The sequence below is a fragment of the Coregonus clupeaformis genome, chromosome 20, assembly GCF_020615455.1.
Source record: "Coregonus clupeaformis isolate EN_2021a chromosome 20, ASM2061545v1, whole genome shotgun sequence".
Lineage (NCBI taxonomy): Eukaryota > Metazoa > Chordata > Actinopteri > Salmoniformes > Salmonidae > Coregonus > Coregonus clupeaformis.
The window spans coordinates 48,302,770-48,328,483 of NC_059211.1; the positions used below are offsets into that span (position 1 = coordinate 48,302,770).

Consider the following 25,714-nt stretch of genomic DNA (forward strand, 5'->3'; position numbering starts at 1 on the left):
ATAAATATGGTCATGTGATTTTAATTCAGATAAAAGGGCAGACATTAACATTGAGGCAGATTCTGGGTATAGTCCAATGGCACTAGCTGTCGCCCTCGGACACAAAAAAGGTAAGCACCCTCTTTCTTTTTTTCCCCTGGCAAAAATAAACCACAGTTTTGTAAATCATGTTTTGTTTCAGAAACTCCTGAAGAAAAAAGCATGACACCAGTTAAGGACACCAGGATGTGGTTGGAGAGGACATTGTCAAGCACTTAGTGCTGAACAGAGGACCCCCTGTTGGCATCCGTGATGAGATGGTTGACCAAAAGACTGAAGCCACAAAAGGAGGTTGGTAGCGAAGACACTTGGAACAGAAGCTCCAACGTTAAGGGCCACTGCGGTTCCTATCTTGAACATTTATTCAAAATGTTTTGTATATTAAGGAAATGTTTATATTGATTTTTCTTACGACAATCATACTAAGTTTAAATATCTATAAAAAAGTGGATTGTAAACAAATAAACAAAAACAAAATGCATACACATTTTCTGATGTTCATTTGGAATGGCAAATCAAATAAGGCACAAGCAAATTTGAATAGGCATGTGGTTGCGTGACCTTAAAGCCTGTAAAGCTGCAATAAAAATCCTGATTTAGAGTTTGAGCCAAGTCCTCATTTTTCCCCTTGTTGTTTCTGTGATGCAAGCAGGTGACCAACTAAAAAATGTCCTCACCAAAAATAGTCAGTCTGGTTCCCATTCCAAACAGTTCATGTGGGTGGTAGAGTCTTCCAGCAGTCATGTTATTCAATGGCACTACACCCTCTTTCCCTATAGGTCTCTCTCTCTCTCATGCAGAAACAAAAACGTCACAAAGCTCTTTCTCCCAGGACATCCAAGGAGTAAACTATTACTCGCCCAAAAAAGTCGGCACTGTTCTCAAACACTATTTTTAGCCTGTGCACCATGGGGGCCTCCTGAATGGGAAAGCTGTGGGTGTGGAGTTAAGAACCAGATAAGTAGGAGCACTGCAGTGAACAATATTGTTTGAAAGCTGCTTTGTGTACTCTATGTAGCATTAAAATCAACATTTCTGTATTAGTGTCCAGTGCCAGGCATAACTTTTCTGTACTATTACAACTTAAATTTGAGCAACTATTACAACTAAGACTAGTGTCCTCCCCAGGGGATGTACTTGTACATCAAGCTACCTCCCGCTTAGGGTGACCACATTTAAAATACCAAATGTGGGACAATGGGATGATTTTGCGTAACATTCGCGGCACACTGTAACCTACATGAATACATTTTGAGTGGGTGTGTCGAAAGGAGTGGGTGTATGGAAAGCGAATCAACTAATTGGGCAGATTTGTTGCCACTCAAGACCGTTTTGCGTGGCTGTTTGGGCTGCACGAGTTGATAAGCCGTCGACCAGTGCACCGGTGTTGTATGGATGTGCCTGCCAACTTCAAATGCTTCCTACTGGGTATCACGGCCATGTCGCTGGCGGTAGCTAACGTGGCCATTTTTTTCCAAGTAGGATAGCAGCCTACACAAGAAATAACAAATATTGATAACCATCTAGATGTCACCTTGATACATACATATAGTCTACTACTCAATGGGGAGGGCATGAACAGCAACACCGGGAAACAGTGCCCTTCGCTCGCACTTGACAAGCGCTGTTCTGCGGCAACGGCCTGGGTACTACCTACTTTGTAGCCAATATCAGGGTGACAGTCACAGTAAGCACACACATACAATGCATGAAGCAACAGTACACCAATCATCAATACTTTTAATAAAAAATAAAACATTGTCAGTTTTATAACTGAAAATTTACAATTATTGGTGCAAAACTAACAGTGAAATACGACTCAGACTCTCGCGGTACCGTAGCTCAATGTACGGTAGTTGCGTGGTAAGAAATAAAAAACTGCCTAACCTATAACAGACTGCTTTCAACACGCCCACTACTCTCCTTTCAACACACCCACTCTCCAGTCGCCATAATGGGATGCAGCTACACCCTTCTCAGTTTAGCTGGAATTTAGACCGAAAGGATGACACTGGCATACGTCTTGCGGTGCGCATAATTTCAGAGCTCAACAACGATTGGAGAAGTGTTTAACATCACCAGTATACACGGGAAACTGTTGAGCGTGAAAACCCAGCAGTGTTGCAGTTCTTGATACAAGCAGGTGCACCTGGAACCTACTACCATACCCCGTTCAAAGGCACTTTAATATTGCCTTGCAAAAGTATTCAGACCCCTTGGATTTCCTAACATTTTTTTGTGTTACAAAGTGGGATTAAAATTAATTGAATTGTCATTTTTTGTCAACAATCTACACAAAATACTCTGTCAAAGTGGAAGAACATTTTTTCATATTTTTTGTAATAACTCAAATATAGTCATAGCATAAGTATTCAGCATAAGTATTCAGTGTTAGAAACACCTTTGGCAGTGATTACAGCTGTGAGTCTTCTTCAGTAAGTCTCTAAAGGCTGTTTGCACACCTGGATTGTGCAATATTTGCCTATTATTCTTTTAAAAAATGTTCAAGCTCTGTCAAGATGTTGGGGATCATGGCTAGACAGCTATTTTCAAGTCTTGCCATAGATTTCCATGCAGTTTTACGTCAAAACGGTAACTTGGCCATTCAGGAACATTCACTGTCTTGTTGGTAAGCAACTCCACTGTAGATCTGGCCTTGTTGTAGGTTATTGTCCTACTGAAAGGTGAATTCCTCTCCCAGTGTCTGGTGTAAAGCAGACTGAAGCAGGTTTTCTTCTAGGATTTTGCCTGTGCTTAGATCCATCCCATTTATTTTTATCTGGAAAAACTCTACAGTATTTGCCGATGTCAAGCATACCCATACCATGATGCAGCCACCACCATGCTTGAAAATAAGGAGGCAGTTATTCAGTGATCTGTTGTGTTGGATTTGCCCCAAACATAAGGCTTTGCATTTAGGCCAAAAAGTGTATTCCTTTGCCGTGTTTTTTTGCAGTATTGCCTAGTTGCATACAAGATTAATGTATATTTGTATTCTTCTTTTCACTCTGCCATTTTGGTAAATGTTGTGGAGTCACTACAATGTTGTTGATCCATCCTCAGTTCTCCCTCATCACAGCCATTGAACTCTGTAGCTGTTTTAAAATCCCCAATGGCCTCATGGAAACATCCATGAGCAGTTTCATTCCTGTCCTGCAGCTCAGTTCAGAAGGACGATTATCTTTGATGTGTCTGGGTAGTTCAATAAATAATCCACAGCATAATTATTAACTTGACCATGCTTAAAGAGATATTCAATGTCTGATTTGTTATCGTTACCCATCTACCAATCAATGCCCTTCTTTATGAGGCTTTCGAAAAGCCACCTGGTCTTTGTAGTTGAATCTGTGCTTGAAATTCAATACTTGACTGAGGGACCTTACATATGTATATGTATGGGGGACAGAGGAAGGGTTAGTCATTCAAAAATCATGTCAACCCCTATTATTTATACTGACTCCACGTTCCGGGATTCATCCAATGGCATTGAGGAGTATACCACCTCAGTCACCGGTTTCATCAATAAGTGCATCGACGACGTCGTCCCCACAGTGACCGTATGTACATATCCCAACCAGAAGCCATGGATTACAGGCAACATCCGCACGAGCTAAAGGCTAGAGCTGCCGCTTTCAAGGAGCGGGACACTAATCCAGACGCTTATAAGAAATCCCGCTACGCCCTCAGACGAACCATCAAACAGGCAAAGCATCAATACAGGATTAAGATTTAATCCTACTACACTACCGGTCAAAAGTTTTAGAACACCTACTCATTCTATGTTTTTTCTTAATTTTGACTATTTTCTATATTGTAGAATAATAGTGAAGACATCAAAACTATGAAATAACACATATGGAATCATGTTAGTAACCAAAAAAGTGTTAAACGAATCCAAATATTTTATATTTCAGATTCTTCAAAGTAGCCACCCTTTGCCTTGATGACAGCTTTGCACACTCTTGGCATTCTCTCAACCAGCTTCACCTGGAATGCTTTTCCAACAGTCTTGAAGGAGTTCCCACATATGCTGAGCACTTGTTGGCTGCTTTTCCTTCACTCTGCAGTCCGACTCATCCCAAACCATCTCAATTTAGTTGAGGTCGGGGGATTGTGGAGACCAGGTCATCTGATGCAGCACTCCATTGCTCTCCTTCTTGGTAAAATAGCCCTTACACAGTCTGTAGGTGTGTTGGGTCATTGTCCTGTTGAAAAACAAATGATAGTCCCACTAAGCCCAAACCAGATGGGATGGCGTATCGCTGCAGAATGCTGTGATAGCCATGCTGGTTAAGTGTGTCTTGAATTCTAAATAAATCACAGACAGTGTCATCAGCAAAGCCCCCCCACATCATAACACCTCCTCCTCCATGCTTTACGGTGGGAAATACACATGCAGAGATAATCCGTTCGCCCACACCGCGTCTCTCAAAGACATGGCGGTTGGAACCAAAAATCTCAAATTTGGACTCCAGACCAAAGGACACATTTCCACCGGTCTAATGTCCATCGCTCTTGTTTCTTGGCCCAAGCAAGTCTCTTCTTCTTATTGGTGTCCTTTAGTAGTGGTTTCTTTGCAGCAATTTGACCATGAAGGCCTGATTCACACAGTCTCCTCTGAACAGTTGATGTTGAGATGTGTCTGTGACTTGAACTCTGTGAAGCATTTATTTGGGCTGCAATTTCTGAGTCTGGTAACTCTAATGAACTTATCCTTTGAAGCAGAGGTAACTTTGGGTCTTCCATTCCTGTGGCGGTCCTCATGAGAGACAGTTTCATCATAGTGCTTGATGGTTTTTGCGACTGCACTTGAAGAAACTTGAAAAGTTCTTGAAATTTTCCGTATTGACCCCCCCAACCTTGTCACAACACAACTGATTGGCTCAAACGCATTAAGAAGGAAATAAATTCCACAAATTTAACTTTTAAGAAGGCACACCTGTTAATTGAAATGCATTCCAGGTGACTACCTCATGAAGCTGGTTGAGAGAATGCCAAGAGTGTGCAAAGCTGTCATCAAGTATATTTTAATTTGTTGAACACTTTTTTTGGTTACTACATGATTCCATATGTGTTATTTCATAGTTTTGATGTTTTCACTATTATTCTACAATGTAGAAAACAGTAAAAATAAACCCTTGAATGAGTAGGTGTTCTAAAACTTGCTAAATGCCTTATGCTCGTTTCGAGGCAAGCAACACTGAAGCATGCATGAGAGCACCAGCTGTTCCAGACGACTGTGTGATCACGCTCTACGTAGCCGATGTGAGCAAGACCTTTAAACAGGTCAACATTCACAAGGCTGCGGGGCCAGATGGATTACCAGGATGCGTACTCAGAGCATGTGCAGACCAACTGGCAAGTGTCTTCACTGACATTTTCAACCTCTCCCTGACCGAGGCTGCAATACCTACATATTTCAAGCAGACCACCATAGTCCCTGTGCCCAAGAAAGCGAAGGTAACCTGCCTAAATGACTACTGCCCCATAGCACTCACGTCAGTAGCCATGAAGTGCTTCGAAAGGCTGCCCTTTCCCACCTTGACAAAAGGAACACCTACAGTGTGGAGAACAAGTATTTGATACACTGCCGATTTTGCAGGTTTTCCTACTTACAAAGCATGTAGAGGTCTGTAATTTTTATCATAGGTACACTTCAACTGTGAGAGACGGAATCTCAAACAAAAATCCAGAAAATCACATTGTATGATTTTTAAGTAATTCATTTGCATTTTATTGCATGACATAAGTATTTGATACATCAGAAAAGCAGAACTTAATATTTGGTACAGAAACCTGTTTGCAATTACAGAGATCATACGTTTCCTGTAGGTCTTGACCAGGTTTGCACACACTGCAGCAGGGATTTTGGCCCACTCCTCCATACAGACCTTCTCCAGATCCTTCAAGTTTCGGGGCTGTCGCTGGGCAATACGGACTTTCAGCTCCCTCCAAAGATTTTCTATTGGGTTCAGGTCTGGAGACTGGCTAGGCCACTCCAGGACCTTGAGATGCTTCTTACGGAGCCACTCCTTAGTTGCCCTGGCTGTGTGTTTCGGGTCGTTGTCATGCTGGAAGACCCAGCCACGACCCATCTTCAACGCTCTTACCATTGTGGAGAGGTTGGAGTCTGTTTGATTGAGTGTGTGGACAGGTGTCTTTTATACAGGTAATGAGTTCAAACAGGTGCAGTTAATACAGGTAATGAGTGGAGAACAGGAGGGCTTCTTAAAGAAAAACTAACAGGTCTGTGAGAGCCGGAATTCTTACTGGTTGGTAGGTGATCAAATACTTATGTCATGCAATAAAATTCAAATGAATTACTTAAAAATCATACAATGTGATTTTCTGGATTTTAGTTTTAGATTCCGTCTCTCACAGTTGAAGTGTACCTATGATAAAAATTACAGACCTCTACATGCTTTGTAAGTAGGAAAACCTGCAAAATCGGCAGTGTATCAAATACTTATTCTCCCCACTGTATGTGAGAATGCTGTTCATTGACTACAGCTCAGCGTTCAACACCATAGTGCCCACAAAGCTCATCACTAAGCTAAGGACCCTGGGACTAAACACCTCCCTCTGCAACTGGATCCTGGACATCCTGACGGGCCACCCCCAGGTGGTAAAGGTAGGCAACAACACATCTGCCACGCTGATCCTCAACACTGGGGCCCCTCAGGGGTGCGTGCTTAGTCCCCTCCTGTACTCCCTGTTCACCCATGACTGTGTGGCCAAGCACGACTCCAACACCATCATTAAGTTTGCTGATGACACAATGAGACAGCCTATAGGGATGAGGTCAGAGACCTGGCAGTGTGGTGCCAGGACAACAACCTATCCCTCAATGTGAGCAAGACAAAGGAGTTGATCGTGGACTACAGGAAAAGGAGGGCCGAACAGGCCCCCATTAACATCGACGGGGCTGTAGTGGAGCGGGTTGAGCGTTTCAAGTTCCTTGGAGTCCACATCACCAACTAACTATCATGGTCCAAACACACCAAGGCAGTTGAAGAGGGCACGACAACACCGTTTCCCCCTCAGGACACTGAAAATATTTGGCATGGGTCCCCAGATCCTCAAAAGGTTCTATAGCTGAACCATCGAGAGCATCCTGACCGGTTGCATCACCGCCTGGTATGGCAACTACTCGGCATTCGACCGTAAAGCGCTACAGAGGGTAGTGTGTACGGCCCAGTATTTTATTTAGTAAATATTTCTTAACCATCTCTTGAACTGCATTGTTGGTTAAGGTCTTGTAAGTAAGCATTTCACAGTAAGGTCTACACCTGATGTATTTGGCGCATGTGACAAATACAATTTACATTTACATTTACGTCATTTAGCAGACGCTCTTATCCAGAGCGACTTACAAATAGGTGCATTCACCTTATAGCCAGTGGGATAACCACTTTACAATATTTGATTTGGATTTGTAATTTATTTTGTGATTTGTTAAGCAAAATGTTACTCCTGAACTAATTTAGGCTTGCCTAAACAAAGGGGCTGAATACTGATGCAACGGCTATATTGGAGTTATAGAAATATTACTTTTTTTGTATTATGACATTTTTCTTCCACTTACAAGTATTTTGTGTAGATTGTTGACAAAAAAAAAAAAAGACAATTAAATCAATTTTAATCCCACTTTGTACCAATAAAATGTGAAGAAATAATAGGGGTCTGAATACTTTTGCAAGGCACTGTAATTTATCAAAAGTGCAACGTGACTGCAAAAGAGACAGGTTGGAATGTCTAACTGAAATACTGGACAAATCAACCTTATTTGTAAATTTGTTTTGTTTGAATTTATTGATAAAATGCGGGACATAATTGTTTGGTTGCGGGAGGTGGGACAAATGGCCAAAATGCGGGATTGTCCAGCACAATCCGGGACATGTGGTCACCCTACTCACGCTACAGAAACAGGAGATACGCTCCTGCCCTACGGGCCATTCTGGCTTGGACAAGGCTTATTACCAACTAATTTGAACTGGTATGATTTTAGAGACATTTAATAATACATTGAAGGATATTTGTAGTGAGCTGTTGTCTTCGGGGTAAAAATGTGTGATTTTTGCCAAGTCTCCATCTTTTGGGCTTCCTGAGGGGAAAACAAGTGGAAAACTTTTCAGGATCTTTGACATGGACAGAGTTTGTCTCTTTTTAAACATATGATACGTTATTAAAGCATAGTATGACAATGTTATAATAAATCATTTCAAATCACAACTTCATTGTGATACACTGACCAAAAGAGTGTGTGTGTTACCTTCCAATCTGCATGTTTTTCCTGAAAAGCCTCCTTGGAACTGCACCTTTAATTCTGACACTCTGACGGGCTGTGGGAATTCCAGAGTAACCCACTGAGAATCACCCTGTAAAAAGGGAATGTAGTGACAGTGTCATAGGGTAGCCAGAATATGGTCCTATGTAGCTCAGTTGGTAGAGCATGACTGTATGTCACTTTAGATAAAATGGCATATATTATTATTATGATATTAATTGTTTCGACCTGAGCTCAGCAATAAGTAAAATTTTCCCCACAACTCGAAACGCTTGGCTGCCATAATGTGGACACTGCAGAGCTGGCACAGCATATGGCTCGAAAATATACCTCAATCCAGGGATGAAGATGTTGCTGTACTCCTAATTATCCCAACTGACAAATCAAGAACATTGAAATACTGCTCGTATTTAATTAAACTGCCTTTTTCGTTCCTCATGCTAGGCTAGCTAGGCTAAAGCAACCCATTGGATTCCATAGCTACTCACCCCAAAACTAGGCATCGCAATTTCATGGAATCCAATGGGCTGCTTTAGCCTAGCATGAGGATGAAAAAGGCAGTTTAATTAAAAACTAGCAGTATTTCAATTTTCTCGGTTTGTCAGTTGGGATAATTAGGAGTACAGCAATATCTTCCATCCCTGGATTGAGGTACGTTTTTGAGCCATATCCCACACCGGCTCCGCGGTGCCCATACTATGACATCTGAGCGTTTCGACCTGTAGGGAAAGATGTACATTGTTGAGCTTAGGTCGAAACAATTCTGGCTATCCTATGTCATGGGGTAGCTACTAGCTAGCCTCAGCAACAGGCTTTTAACCTCACCTTTGTGAGTGAAGCCTGGGAGCAGAGGGGTAGCCTAACAATAATACTAGTATTAATATCATAACCACATAGTGCATCCCAATGATCTCTCCTCCAGGTGTGCACTCATTCACTACTCCCCACAAATTGAATTGGATTAATCTTGGCCTGGGCTAGATCCATATCCCTGTCATTTACTTTCAAATTCATGAAGGGAAGTGAACAAGAGCACACTTCATGGGGAAGGAGAGGCAATAGAGACGCACACGCATGTGCCGATGGTGGCCCTTTTGAGGTATGCGCGGCTATATTGTGATTGTAGTTACCTGGTCAGAGTTCCAGCAAGTTTCTTCATTTGAGTCAAACATGTACTTCTTCCCAAATTGCTTGACATCTCTGTTTAAAACCGAGCTTACTCTGTAAAAACAAAAATAGACACATGGCAATTTTACAGTCATGACATCATCATGCTGCAGCAGGACTGCTACATTCTGGGATGTTCAAGAGAGATTTCAGCATAGCAAAGGAATGCTCAATTCCATTCTCTTATATCGAGGCGAAGTTGGTCCAAGGACCTTACATGTTCTGTTTAAAGGAGATTTGGCTCTGGAAGCCAAAACAGCCAAATACTCAATCTAAACGTGAATCAATTCTCAATTGCGGTATGGTCCAAGAAAAATAAACCCCTCTACTTTCATATCACATCAAAATAATGATTGTTTTTAACAGTTGCAGCCGACAGTATTTCTCAGTGACAACGCCTTTGTGGCGTCCGTCTTCACACAGGTGTTAGGAGACATAGATAGCTAATTAGCACAGGTAATCCACTCTGTTTTCCGTAAATACGCGCGCTGTATCATGGAGATATGGCCGTGTGGGAACACTAACCCTAAAAACGGTGTGTATCAATTTACCTTTCTTTTTTGAAAATTATTTCTCACTGATATGAAAGATAAGGTCTTTATGCTTTCGATATGAAAGATAAGGTCTTTATGCTTCCAAAAACGTACCGCAAGCGATGCGTGTTAATGTTCAGACCAAACGTCAGAGCTCTTAACAAAACTCCTCCATACAGAAGACGCCTTCATCGGATGACTATGTAATGTGATGGAAATAAGAGGCATGATCAAGGGCTAGCAACAACATTGTGTCACCATCAGTCGATTCTGAAAACGCTTACCTGTACAGCTGTGTTAATTTATACTTTTAATAAAAAAGTCCGACTTTTTCCTAATTTGTGTTGCTCGTACTACTTACTATAAACAGATTCAATTGGCACACGAGTTGAGTGCCACAAATGAGGAAAATGTCGGTGGTTCTATTCGATAGGTTTGTATTAAGTATGAATTTGAGCACCCCGCGGAAGAACCGCAGTTGTACAGTACAAAAATAGGTACAGGTAAGCGTATTCAGAATGTACATTTTAACAAGAATCGACTGATGGTGACTCAACGTTGTTGCTAGTAAATCCCGCAACTTGTTATCAAAACTCAATTCGCCTCAATATAACAACGGAGTTGAGCGTTCCTCAGCTACATTGAGCATAATGTCAGACGCTTATTTGGGGGGCTAACACAAACGTTTATTTTGAACTCTTAATCAAATGTGGCAACATCTAAAGGTATAACGTTAGATATCTAACTCGCACACCGTGTGTTAAAATGCCAAACTAACACGTTTTCTTACCTGCTCTGTGTTTTACTGCAAATCAATGAGGACGCCATGTCTGATTTCACAAGTAAGGGCAAGTTGCCGTATTGTAATAGAGATGAAGCACTTCTATATACGACGGTACTGGCAAAGGACTTCAACACGATTAACCCGTTCTCCACTAGATGGCGATCGTGGGCCTTAACTTTTTTTCATATCTCATCCATGGTATTTATATCAAAGACAGTACAGTATGAAGATAGGCTAAAACTGCTTCTCCAATAGAAATCCCCGATCACACTTTTAGGCGATGTCATGCCATGGCGACGTTGGCTAGCAAAGCTCATGCGTAGAAACGGTCGTCTCGCGCCAAACTGCGCATGTGCAGGCCGTCAAATCAAAGGTACTCCTTCGATATAAAGTTATTTTTGACGAAAATGAAAACGTGTCAGTTTGTCACTTTAACGAGGTTGGAGTAATAACATGTTCAACTACTTAAGACATTGTCTCGAATCTAGGCTGTGCCTTCATATGTCGAGAAAATGAACAACTAAGGAAGAGTTGTTCACTTCTCTCAATGACTTCTCAAACCCCAAACCATGGCCTGGTCTGTTTGGTCTGTTTTGCAAGCGTTCCCGAAAGTCTTGCGACGTTGCAACTCTGGGTTTATGAACTCTGTGCAAAATATGTTACAAACTCAGCGCTAAAGGACATCCTCCTTTTTAAACAAATCTGCAAGCCCGTAAAGTAATCTAAAGTTTCTAAACCCTAGGTTGCTACACAAGCATTTCAGTTTGCCACTGCATCTATTGCAAACTTGCAGGCCCAGCTCCAAATAATCTTAAAGGCTGCGTTTACACAGGCAGTTCAAATCAAATGAAATGTATTTATAAAGCCCTTTTTACATCAGCAGATGTCACAAAGTGCTTATAAAGAAACACAGCCTAATGCAGATGTAGAAGCACAGTGGCTAGGAAAAACTCCCTAGAAAGGCAGGAACCTAGGAAGAAACCTGGAGAGGAACCAGGCTCTGAGGGGTGGTCAGTCCTCTTCTGGCTGTGCCAGGTGGAGGTTATAAGAGTATGTGGCAATTAAGGCCAGATTGTTCTTCAAGATGTTCAAACGTTCGTAGATGACCAGCAGGGTCAAATAATAATCACAGTGGTTGTAGAGGGTGCAACAGTTCAGTAAATATCAGTTCGCTTTTCATAGCCGAGCATTCAGAGGTCGAGACAGCAGGTGCGGTAGAGAGGGAGAGAGGGAGAGTCGAAAACAGCAGGTCCGGGACAATGTAGCACGTCCGGTGAACAGGTCAGGGTTCCATAGCCGCAGGCAGAACAGTTGAAACTGCAGCAGCAGCACGACCAGGTGGACTGGGGACAGCAAGGAGTCATCAGGCCAGGTAGTCCTGAGGCATGGTTCTAGGGCTCAGGTCCTCCGGGAGGGGAGTGATAGAGAGAATTAGAGGGAACATACTTAAATTCACACAGGACAACAGATAAAGACAGGAGAATTACACCAGATATAACAGACTGACCCTAGCCTCCCGGCACATAGACTATTGCAGCATAGATACTGGAGGCTGAGACGGGGGGGATTGGGGGACACTGTGGCCCCGTCCGACGATACCCCCTGACAGGGCCAACCAGGCAGGATATAACCCCACCCACTTTGCTAAAGCACAGCCCCCACACCACTAGAGGGATATCAACAGACCACCAACTTACTACCCTAAGACAAGCCTGAGTATAGCCCACAAAGATCTCCTCCACCTCACGAGCCCGAGGGGGCGTAAGACCTGACAGGAAGATCACGTCAGTGACTCAACCCACTCAAGTCGAGTATAGCGCAAAAAAGCCTGGCACGACGTGACGCATCCCTCCTAGAAACGGCATGGAAGAGCACTAGTAAGCTAGTGACGAGGCCCCGTAGTAGGGTCAGAGGCAGAGAATCTCAGTGGAGAGAGGGGAGCTGGCCAGGCAGAGGCAGCAAGGGCGGTTCGTCATTCCAGTGCCTTGCCGTTCACCTTCGCATCCCTGGGCCAGACTACACTCAATCAAAGGACCTACTGCAGAGTTGAGTCTTCAATAAAGACTTAAAGGTTGAGAACGAGTTTGCGACTCTCACATGGATTGGCAGACCATTCCATAAAAATGGAGCACTATAAGAGAAAGCCCTGCCTCCAGCTGTTTGCTTTGCAATTCTAGGAACAATAAGGAGGCCTGCGTCTTGTGACCGTAGCGTACAAGTAGGTATATACGGCAGGACCAAATCGGAGAGATAGGTAGGAGCAAGTCCATGTAATGCTTTGTAGGTTAGCAGTAAAACCTTGAAATCAGCCCTAGCCTTAACAGGAAGCCAGTGGTCAAAAGTGGTCAAAAGTTTAGAGAATGACACAAGCATTGGTCTTCACAAAGTTTGCTGCTTCAGTGTTTTTAGATATTTTTGTCAGATGTTACTATGGTATACTGAAGTATAATTACAAGCATTCCATAAGTGTCAAAGGCTTTTATTGACAATTACATTAAGTTTATGCAAAGAGTCAATATTTGCAGTGTTGACCCTTCTTTTTCCAAGACCTCTGCAATCCGCCCTGGCATGCTGTCAATTAACTTCTGGGCCACATCCTGACTGATGGCAGCCCATTCTTGCATAATCAATGCTTGGAGTTTGTTAGAATTTGTGGGTTTTTGTCTGTCCACCCGCCTCTTGAGGATTGACCACAAGTTCTCAATGGTCTGGGGAGTTTTCTGGCCATGGACCCAAAATGTCGATGTTTTGTTCCCCGAGCCACTTAGTTATAATTTTTGCCTTATGGCAAGGTGCTATATCATGCTGGAAAAGGCATTGTTCGTCACCAAACTGTTCTTGGATGGTTGGGAGAAGTTGCTCTCTGAGGATGTGTTGGTACCATTCTTTATTCATGGCTGTGTTCTTAGCCAAAATTGTGAGTGAGCCCACTCCCTTGGCTGAGAAGCAATCCCACACATGAATGGTCTCAGGATGCTTTACTGTTGGCATGACACAGGACTGATGGTAGCGCTCACCTTGTTTTCTCTGGACAAGCTTTTTTCCGGATGCCCCAAACAATCGGAAAGGGGATTCATCAGAGAAAATTACTTTACCCCAGTCCTCAGCAGTCCAATCCCTGTACCTTTTGCAGAATATCAGTCTGTCCCTGATGTTTTTCCTGGAGTGAAGTGGCTTCCTCGCTGCCCTTCTTGACACCAGGCCATCCTCCAAAAGTCTTCGCCTCACTGTGCGTGCAGATGCACTCACACCTGCCTGCTGCCATTTCTGAGCAAGCTCTGCACTGGTGGTGCCCCGATCCCGCAGCTGAATCAACTTTAGGAGACGGTCCTGGCGCTTGCTGGACTTTCTTGGGTGCCCTGAAGCCTTCTTCACAACAATTGAACCTCTCTCCTTGAAGTTCTTGATGATCCGATAAATGGTTGATTTAGGTGCAATCTTACTAGCAGCAATATCCTTGCCTCTGAAGCCATTTTTGTGCAAAGCAATGATGACGGCATGTGTTTCCTTGCAGGTAACCATGGTTAACAGAGGAAGAACAATGATTTCAAGCACCACCCTCCTTTTAAAGCTTCCAGTCTGTTATTCTGACTCAATCAACATGACAGAGTGATCTCCAGCCTTGTCCTCGTCAACACTCTCACCTGTGTTAACGAGAGAATCACTGACATGATGTCAGCTGGTTCTTTTGTGGCAGGGCTGAAATGCAGTGGAAATGTTTTTTGGGGATTAAGTTCATTTTAATGGCTAAGAGGGACTTTGCGATTAATTGCAATTCATCTGATCACTCTTCATAACATTCTGGAGTATATGCAAATTGACATCATAAAAACTGAGGCAGCAGACTTTGTGAAAATTAATATTTGTTTCATTCTCAAAACTTTTGACCACGACTAGAGGCTAGCACTGGAGTAATATGATCAAATTTTTTGGTTCTAGACAAGATTCTAGCAGCCGTATTTAGCACTAACTGAAGTTTATTTAGTGCTTTATCCGGTTTTTGCAACGTTACGAAGATGGAAAAAAGCTGCCTTTTAATTATTCTTGAAATGTTCGTCAAAAGAGAGATCAGGGTCCAGAGTAACTTACAATTGATTTGTCAGAGGACAAACCATCCACAGAGACGAACTGATATATTTCTGACAGATAAGATCTTAACCAGGCAAGAACTTGTCCGTGTAGACCTATTAGCGCTCCGGTGGACGGTGGTCGGGAGAGGTTGTGTTTTCTCTAGCAGGAGGTAAGCTTGGCTTCTTATATGGTGTTGAGTAAAGCTTAAACCATGTATTTAGATTGTAGGTAGGTATTGTAGTTAGGTATTATAGGTAGTTTACTCAGGTAGTTATTGTAGGTTATTGTAGGTAATTATTGTAGGTAAGGACTGTATTCGGCGGACCCCGGCGAAGCACGAGGCTAGCTTACCCACTACTTGGACCAACAAAGCTAGCTAGCTAGCTAGCGGGTAGCTACTGGTAACTTTTAGCAACAGTGGTTAGTTGTTTCCAATGTTATTTCACGCTTAATAGTACCTGTGATTGAGCCAGCTAGCCGCCACCATTCAGCTGTTTTTCTAACCTCATTATCATTAACGTTAGGTGGTTGGTAGCTGCTGTACTTAATTACGGCTACTGATTGCAGTCTGCCAGTTTGGCTTTATACATAGCTTGGGCTTTGTCGAGTAAGGCTTAAACTATGTATTTAGATTGTAGTTAGGTATTATAGGTAGGCATCGTGGGCTGTATATTATTAAGTAGTATAGGTAGGCATCGTGGGCTGTTGTGGGTAGCTGTTGTGTAGTTATTGTAGGTTACTTTTGTATTCGGCGGTGCCGGGTGTAGCACGAAGCTAGCTAGCTAACTCACCTCCTGGATTAGCTGGCGAGTAGCTATTAGGAACGGTAGCAACTAAAAACAATATCCTTTTAGCCAGCTACATTCGTTCGCAGCGACGCCGCTTTTTCAAACAAAGTCAACACAGCAGCCATTGCTAGCTAGCCAACACTACCAGCTGGCTGTACTGTAGTAGCTAAATACAATATCTTTGTGCTAGCTACCCAACGTTTAATCATTGCTGCGTTATGAAAGGTAAGCTTGGCTTCTTATATGGTGTTGAGTTAAGCTTAAACCATGTATTTAGATTGTAGGTAGGTATTGTAGTTTGGTATTATAGGTAGCTTACTCAGGTAGTTATTGAAGGTTATTGTAGGTAATTATTGTAGGTAAGTATTGTATTCGGCAGACCCCGGCGAAGCACGAGGCTAGCTTACCCACTACTTGGACCAACAAAGCTAGCTAGCTAGCTAGCGGGTAGCTACTGGTAACTTTTAGCAACTGTGGTTAGTTGTTTCCAATGTTATTTCATGCTTAAGAGTACCTGTGATTGAGCCAGCTAGCTGCTACCATTCAGCTGTTTTTCTAACCTCATCCGAGGCATTAACGTTAGGTGGTTGGTAGCTGCTGTACTTAATTACAGCTACTGATAACAGTCTGCTGTAGTTTACAACAATTCTAATTTCTAAAGTGGAAGTTGGGAGAGTTTTATTCGGGTGGTTCAGTGAAACAATTATAGTTTCTGAGGTGGAAGTTGGGAGAGTTATATTATTATTTTTTTGGTGAGGGAGGCCTGCTCTCTCCTTTCCCAGATGTTTAGTTCATTTCATTCCGATCTCCTCTGCATTATTGTAGCCATCTGCTGCAGCCTGTCAACTATGCCTCTGCCTATCCCTGTTCTCTCCTATCCGCACAGGCTACACAAATGCCTCACACCGCGTGGCTGCTGCCTCTCTAACCTGGTGGTCCCTGCACGCACCACACACCTGGAGTTCCAGGTCTCAGGCAGCCTCTGGAACTGCCGTTCTGCCGCCAACAAGGCTGACTTCATCCCAGCCTATGCTACCCTCCAGTCCCTCGACTTCCTGGCGCTGACGGAAAAATGGATTACCACTGAAAACACTGCTACTCCTACTGCTCTCTCCTCGTCTGACCATGTGTTCTCGCATACCCCGAGAGCATCTGGTCAGAGGGGTGGTGGCACAGGAATCCTCATCTCTCCCAAGTGGTCATTCTCAATTTTTCCCCTAACCCATCTGTCTATCTCCTCATTTGAATTCCACGCTGTCACAGTCACTAGCCCATTTAAGCTTAATATCCTTGTCATCTATCGCCCTCCAGGTTCCCTTGGAGAGTTCATCAATGAGCTTGACGCCTTGATAAGTTCCTTTCCTGAGGATGGCTCACCCTTCACAGTTTTGGGGGGATTTCAACCTCCCTACGTCTACATTTGACTCATTTCTCTCTGCCTCCTTCTTTCCACTCCTCTCCTCTTTTGACCTCACCCTCTCACCATCCCCCCACTCACAAGGCAGGCAATACGCTTGACTTCATCTTTACTAGATGTTGCTCTTCTACTAATCTCACTGCAACTCCCCTCCATGTCTCCGACCACTACTTTGTATCCTTTTCTCTCTCACTCTCCTCCAACACTACTCACTCTGCCCCTACACAGATGGTAACGCGCCGCCGCAACCTTCGCTCTCTCTCTCCCACTACTCTCTCCTCTTCCATCCTATCATCTCTTCCCTCTGCTCAATCCTTCTCCCTCCAATCTCCTGATTCTGCCTCCTCAACCCTCCTCTCCTCCCTTTCTGCATCCTTTGACTCCCTGTGTCCCCTATCCTCCCGGCCGGCTCGGTCCTCCCCTCCAGCTCCGTGGCTTGATGACTCATTGCAAGCTCACAGAACAGAGCTCCGGGCAGCTGAGCGGAAATGGAAGAAAACTAAACTCCCTGCCGACCTGGCATCTTTTCACTCCCTCCTCTCTACATTTTCTTCATCTGTTTCTGCTGCTAAGGCCACTTTCTACCACTCTAAATTCCAAGCATCTGCCTCTAACCCTAGGAAGCTCTTTGCCACATTCTCCTCACTGCTGAATCCTCCCCCCCTCCCTCTCTGTGGATGACTTCGTCAACCACTTTGAAAAGAAGGTTGACGACATCCGATCCTCGTTTGTTAAGTCTAATGACACTGCTGGTCCTGCTCACACTGCCCTACCCTATGCTTTGACTTCTTTCTCCCCTCTCTCTCCAGATAAAATCTTGCGACTAGTGACTGCAGGCCACCCAACAACCTGCCCGCTTGACCCCATCCCCTCCTCTCTTCTCCAGACCATCTCCGGTGACCTTCTCCCCTACCTCACCTCGCTGATCAACTCATCCTTGACCGCTGGCCATGTCCCTTCCGTCTTCAAGAGAGCGAGAGTTGCACCCCTTCTCAAAAAACCAACACTCGATCCCACTGATGTCAACAACTACAGACCAGTATCCCTTCTTTCTTTTCTTTCCAAAACTATTGAGCGTGCCGTCTTTAGCCAACTCTCTTGCTATCTCTCTCAGAATGACCTTCTTGATCCAAACCAGTCAGGTTTCAGGACTGGTCATTCAACTGAGACTGCTCTTCTCTGTGTCACGGAGGCTCTCCGCACTGCTAAAGCTAACTCTCTCTCCTCTGCTCTTGTCCTTCTAGACCTGTCTGCTGCCTTTGATACAGTGAACCATCAGATCCTCCTCTCCACCCTCTCCGAGCTGGGCATCTCCGGCGCGGCTCACTCCTGGATTGCGTCCTACCTGACCGGTCGCTCCTACCAAGTGGCGTGGCGAGAAGCTGTCTCCGCACCACGTGCTCTCACCACTGGTGTCCCCCAGGGCTCAGTTCTAGGCCCTCTCCTTTTCTCCCTATACACCAAGTCACTTGGCTCTGTCATATCCTCACATGGCCTCTCCTATCGTTGCTACGCTGACGATACACAACTAATCTTCTCCTTTCCCCCTTCTGATAACCAGGTGGCGAATCGCATCTCTGCATGTCTGGCGGACATATCAGTATGGATGACGGATCACCACCTCAAGCTGAACCCTGGCAAGACGGAGCTGCTCTTCCTCCCGGGGAAGGACTGCCCGTTCCATGATCTCGCCATCACGGTTGACAACTCCGTTGTGTCCTCCTCCCAGAGTGCGAAGAGCCTTGGCGTGACCCTGGACAACACCCTGTCGTTCTCCGCTAACATCAAGGCGGTGACCCGATCCTGCAGGTTCATGCTCTACAACATTCGGAGAGTACGACCCTGCCTTACACAGGAAGCGGCACAGGTCCTAATCCAGGCACTTGTCATCTCCCGTCTGGATTACTGCAACTCGCTGTTGGCTGGGCTCCTGCCTGTGCCATTAAACCCTTACAACTCATCCAGAATGCCGCAGCCCGTCTGGTGTTCAACCTTCCCAAGTTCTCTCACGTCACCCCCCTCCTCCGCACACTCCACTGGCTTCCAGTTGAAGCTCGCATCCGTTACAAGACCATGGTGCTTGCCTATGGAGCAGTGAGGGGAACGGCACCTCCGTACCTTCAGGCTCTGATCAGTCCCTACACCCAAACGAGGGCATTGCATTCATCCACCTCTGGCCTGCTGGCTCCCCTTCCTCTGCGGAAGCATAGTTCCCGCTCAGCCCAGTCAAAACTGTTCACTGCTCTGGCACCCCAATGGTGGAACAAGCTCCCTCACGACGCCAGGACAGCGGAGTCACTCACCACCTTCCGGAGACATTTGAAACCCCACCTCTTTAAGGAACACCTGGGATAGGATAAAGTCATCCTTCTACCCCCAAAAAAAAAAAAAAAAAAAAAAGTATAATTGTAAAGTGGTTATCCCACTGGCTATAGGGTGAATGCACCAATTTGTAGTCACTCTGGATAAGAGCGTCTGCTAAATGACGTAAATGTGCCCTTGAGCAAGGCACTTAACCCTAATTGCTCCTGTAAGTCGCTCTGGATAAGAGCGTCTGCTAAATGACTAAAATGTAAAATGTAAAATGTAATTAGGGTTTCCATTCTCTCCAAAATAATGTGGTGATCGATGGTGTCAAAAGCGGCACTAAGGTCTAGGAGCACGAGGACAGATGCAGAGCCTTGGTCTGATGCCATTAAAAGGTCATTTACCACCTTCACGAGTGCAGTCTCGGGACTATGATGGGGTCTAAAACCAGACTGAAGCGTTTTGTATACATTATTTGTCTTCAGGAAGGCAGTGAGTTGCTGCGCAATAGCTTTTTAATTTTTTGGGGAGAGGAATGGGAGATTCAATATAGGCCAATAGTTTTTTACATTTTCCGGGTCACTGCCTTCAGCATACATAGTCACTAAAAGTGGCAGTAATAAAGATGCTTTATTACTGCCACTTTTAGTGAGTTTGGTACACATCTGGAAGATAGGGAGCTGTTTATTATGTTCAACATAGGAGGGCCAAGCACAGGAAGTAGCTCTTTCAGTAGTTTAGTTGGAATAAGGTCCAGTATGCAGCTGGAAGGTTTGGAGGCCATGACTATTTTCGTGAATGTGTCGAGAGACACAGGATTAAAAATCATGAGTGTCTCTATTGATCCTAGGTCCTGGCAGTTCTGTGCAGACTCAGGACAATTGAGCTTTGGAGAAATACGCAGATTCAAAGAGGAGTCCGTAATTTGCTTTCTAATGATCATGATCTTTTCGTTGAAGAAGTTCATAAATTCATCACTGCTGAAGTGAAAGCCATCCTCTCTTGGGGAATGCTGCTTTTTAATTAGCTTTACGATAGAATCAAAACTTTTTGGGGGATTGTTCTTATTCTCCTCAATTAGGTTGTAAAAGTAGGCTGATCGAGCAGCAGTGAGGGCTCTTTGCAATTTGAAATTGCACGGTATTGTCTTTCCAAGCTAGTCGGAAGACTTACAGTTTGGTGGAGTGCCATTTCCGTTCCGATTTTCTGGAAGCTTGCTTGGGTATTTTCTGTATACCAGGGAGATAATTTCTTGTGACAAATGTTTTTAGTTTTTAGGGGTGCGACTGCATCTAGGGTATTACGCAAGGTTCAATTTAGATCAAATTCTGATATTTTTCCACTAATTGGTCTTTTGACCAATCACATATCTTTTCACATCATATATTTTTCAAAGCTGATCTGATTGGTCAAAAGTGAGAAAAAAAAGATCAGAATTGGGCTGCCTGTTTGAAAGCAGCCTGTGTGTAGGGATCCATGTAGACATACTATTGTATGGTTCAAAGAAATGATGCAAAAAAGGTGAGAAACAAGTCCGGCTGCTCAGCTGATTGGTGACATACTGTCAATTGACTAAACTTAACAATAAAAATAATAAATTATATTACCAAAACAAGATAAATTACATAAAAAACAAGGGAAAATACTTTAAAGCACCTTAAATGATATTATGGACAGAAAACCCAATTCATCTCCATTGTTCATTGAAGTTGATGGGTCATTTATAACAAAACCTTTTGAAATAGCGAATCATTTCAATGACTTTTTCACCGGTAAAGTGGACAAAAAGAGAAGGATTGCCGTTTTGTGTGGAAGAGGTGGAAAAACGGTTGTTATCTATCAACAATGATAAGCCACCAGGTATAGACAACCTAGATGGGGAAACTATTGAGAATGGTAGCAGACTGTATTGCCACCCCTATTTGCCATGTCTTTAACCAAAGACTAAAGGAGTATGTGTCCACAGGTGTGGAAGGAAGCTAAAGTAATTCCACTACCTAAAAATATTAAAGCACCCTTTGCTGGCCCAATCAGTTTTCTGCCTGTTCTTAGTAAACTGATGGAGAGAATTGTGTTTGAACAAATACAATGCTATTTTTTAAAGAACAAGTTAACTACTGACCTTCAGCATGCATGTAGGGAAGGGCACTCAACTTGTACTGCACTGACTCAGATGACTGATGATTGGTTAAAATAAATGGATAATAAGATGATAGTTGGAGCTCTATTGTTAGATTTCAGAGCAGCCTTTGATGTTATTGATCATAATTTGTTATTGAAAAAACTCTTTACATCCCCTGCCATCACATGGTTGGGGAGTTATTTAACCAATACAACTCCCAGAGTATTCCTCAATGGAAGCTTCTCTAACATCAGATATGTACAGTGCTGTATCCCTCAGGGCAGTTGCCTTGGGCCGTTATTCTTCTATATTTTTACAAATGATTTGCCACTTGTCTTACCATAAAATGACTATGTATGCTGATGATTGCACACTCTACACATCAGCACCTACAGCCAGTGAGCTCACTGAGACGCTTAGCATGGAGTTACAGTCAGTGTCAGAATGCGTAATTAACAATAAACTGGTGAAAAAAACCTGAACCTCAACTGGTGTTGTGCATAAAGGGTTTGACCATAGAACAAGTTGAAGAAGCTGAACTGCTAGGAGTAACATTTGATGGTCAGTTATCATGGTCAAGTTATATTGACAAAGTTGTTGTGAAGATGAGGAGAGGTATGTCTGTTTATAAAAAGATGTTCTGCGTTTTTGACACAAAGATCAACTGTAGTTGTTCATGCTTTGGTATTGTCCCATATTGATTACTGGACGGTAATATGGTCAGGTGCAGCAAAGAAAGACCTATGGACAAAAGAGAGATTATTTTTATTTGTCAAACGGCAGCCAAGCATCGATGATCATGTCACCAGAATAGGACTCTCGATATATATTGGAAAGGAGCATCAAGCTCATCACCTTGCACTTTCACCACCCTGTAAAGTTCATCATAATTTATTTCAGCTGTAGCCTAATAAACTGCATGCTTTCCCGACAAGTCTTAGTGGGATCACCACACGTCATCGTGTGACTCCCAGTTTCCTTCGATATGATGGTTAATAAATCAATATTTGCGCATAAAAGCATTTCCACCGACATTTCTCTCATAATTCACTTTACCGACACAAAAAGATCCCACATTGTCTAGCGTATTTTGTATTGTCAACATTTGGGGAAATAAAATATTTTCGTCAGGCCTGTCAATTACATTTTTTACCCGACATGTACTTTACTTGCATAAAAAGGTTGAATGGAAACCTGGTTAGAGTTGAATACTTTTCTTTGATTCATAAAAGTGCATTGAAATTGCTTAGGAACTGCGCACACTTTCGAGAGGTGTGTGGCCACTTGGAGACAACAGTTAGTCCTCTCACTCAAACCCTTGTCATTTTTTTGTCTTATGTTGCGCCTACCAAACATTTTCCAGGAATAGTCTTATGTTACTGAATGTATCCAGAGTATTTTCAGATTTTGTTATCAACAAATTAGGCAAAAAGTTCAGTAAATGTAAAATGCACATAAAATCAACAGTGTTATGTTTGGATTCAGTCTTGTGTCAGGTGAACTGTTGTGAAGTCACCTTTTGTTCCAATAATTTTCCCATAATCGCCAAAATGTTCCCTTTCAATTGCTTCCATGGTTATGCATTTCATATTTCTTCTGTAAGAAACATTTCAATGTAGGCCTATCCATATACGCCAATTCCCACAAGTGTAAAGGGTTAATATAACAACACCTGAAGGGGAAGGGGTGATAGAGGAGGTCCTGTTTTCGAATGAGCTAATTCTTACCCCAGATGAACCTCCTGCTGAGATTTGGTCATGGTGCTCTCCACTCTGCAGATAATCAATAAGTCTGAATTACAAAACCTGATGGAGTCAAGTCTGTGTGACCATTGCCATTGGTGAGGGGTGGAGGTTATAGGGGTTGGCCAGCAAAACTGCAGGGACTTTCACCTTCACACCTTCACTTGCACTGCACCACAACGATTCAACAACAGTGAGTGGCCAGAGTTATGGTTTGGCCAGATACGGGTTGGGTGTGATTTTGATAATATGCCAATGGTCTGGCTCAAGCCAAGAAGACCTGGGGCTGTGTGAGGGAGGGAGAAAGAGACAGAGATAGAGAATGAGAGATCTAAATATATGATAGTAAATGGTATTCCCTGCAACCTGTGTATTGAACCATACACACAGTTATTGGGGGGTGGCGGGTGGAGATAGTGAGAAAGATGGAGTTGTAGAGTGAGAGACCGAGAGAGAGGTCTGTTTAACCATCACTGGGGAGGTAAATAAGCCTGGCCTTACGGGCCGGTTTGAGGTTTGATCTATCCCAGCCAGGGTTTACGAGCTATGGGCACTTGTGCAGATTGTCCTGATGAGGAGGGTCATTAATCCTAGCTCCTTGCTGAGGGACAGAACACTCTTCCTGGCTGCCTGGCAGCAGGAAACAGATTTAGGTCTGCAGCGCCTGGCTAAATGACAAACTAGCTGACCGGTTGAAGGAACTAACCTTCTTTGCAGTTCTGCTTGATAAAAATCGTCTGGGAGGGGAGACCTGAATGCTTTTGAGGGAATTGGGGTATTCGTTGAGGCTGGACTGTGTGGATTGGAAACACTCTGAGACAAAACAAATAGGTTACGCACCTTCTCCCAATTATATGGGAGACTGTTACCTACTAGTTTTAAGTTAGACAGTTGTGAAAGCTTTTAGTTAATGATATGAACTGAAGCACAGTTACTCAGAGGCCCAGACTAAGGTCTTCATTGAATTGGGGAAGGAATGAGAGTGACACAATGTTTTGATGTAGTCGTAAATAATTTGGTTTAGACAACATTTGGTGTGCTCTGAGGCTTCCCTTTTTAATAAAGCAGAAAATGGGGAGAAATGTAAGACACATCTGCTTGTGCCGGAGCAATTAGCCGTGTGTCTGAGTTAGTGCTGCTGTTCCTGGCAGAGCTGCTCGCTCATCTCAACGCCTAAATGTTCTGCTCCAATTTGAGTGAGGTTCTTAATTAAACCATTAAGAAGCAAAGCATTTGCACAATATTCTCTGCTGCCTTCATTACAAAGCGTAATCATTTGTAATTTATTCGCTTACAACTGCAAGCAATGGATTTTAGGCGTTCTCTGTCTTATTGTGTATACAGTGCATTCGGAAAGTTTTCAGACCACTTCACTTTTTCCACATTTTGTATTTTCTCCTCATCAATCTACACACAATACCCCATAATGACAAAGCGAAAGCAGGTTTTTAGAAATAGCACATTTACATAAGTATTCAGACCCTTTACTCAGTACTTTGTTGAAGCCTTTGGCAGTGATTACAGCCTTGCGTCTTCTTGGGTATGACGCTACAAGCTTGAAAAGGAGAAAAAAACAATTTAATCAATTTTAGAATAAAGCTGTAACGTAACAAAATGTGGAAAAAGTCAAGGGTTCTGAATACTTTCCGAAGGCACTGTATCTGCACTTAGCAGGCTTCCATTATTGGCCAAGGTGGACATGCATGCCTGCACTGCTCTAAATTACAAAGACTGTTCTGTACAATACAAGAAAGTACAATGCCAAATGGAGCCAAAATATGGCTAAATCAAGAATGATACATGAAACTGGAAGTATATTCAGGGATATGTTTGAAGGACTTTGAACAACTGAATACTATGGTTCTGCACACGCTTGTATTCATCCAAATCTCATTATTCTACCAAAAACTGTATGATAATGAGTCAGACAAAATATGATTTTGAAATTGTGCCTCATTTCCCCAATGATGAAAAACAAAATGCTAATTTTAGACCATTATGGTTACTGGAGAGCTAGTGGAGTGCAATTCTGAGTTCCTGCCTTCTATGCAAAACCTCATATTCTCTCTGAACCATGCAATAAGATTACAGGAGTAGAGACTGATTAGAGATTATTTGTGTTTTGTATATACATATCTATGAACTCAGTTTGGTCAATCCCAAGTCATTGTCAAGTGCCTACCTCACATCAACACAGAATGTATCAGTAAGAAAAACTGCAGGTCAATATTAGCTGAGGTAAGGATAAGTGAAAGTTTTGAGTGCTGACCTTGTACCAAACTGTGCTTACTGTGAAGCGTGCAACAAGGCTCTTCACAGTTTAGCTTAACAATGACATGTTTTGACTCTGTGGTGTGAAAAAGATTAGTCTTGTGTGGAAAAATGTGCCTTTATTCCTCTAGGCTAGCGGTTAAGAGCGTTGGGCCAGTAACCGAAAGGTCGAAACCGAAAGGTCGC

The 25,714-nt window shown here is 43.3% G+C and overlaps 1 protein-coding gene across 1 annotated transcript; it reads right to left on the reverse strand.

Annotated features, from left to right (window-relative positions):
* Positions 1-5: 5 nt before the first annotated feature.
* LOC121533574 (nuclear receptor 2C2-associated protein) lies at positions 6-11,063 on the reverse strand. The gene is made up of 5 exons (XM_041839641.2): positions 10,817-11,063; positions 9,457-9,547; positions 8,312-8,417; positions 8,076-8,143; positions 6-973 (listed from the first exon to the last, which is right to left on the reverse strand). The coding sequence occupies exons 1-5, from the start codon at positions 10,852-10,854 to the stop codon at positions 851-853; spliced, it is 426 nt and encodes a 141-aa protein (XP_041695575.1). The 5' UTR covers positions 10,855-11,063; the 3' UTR covers positions 6-850.
* Between the last annotated feature and the right edge of the window lie 14,651 nt (positions 11,064-25,714).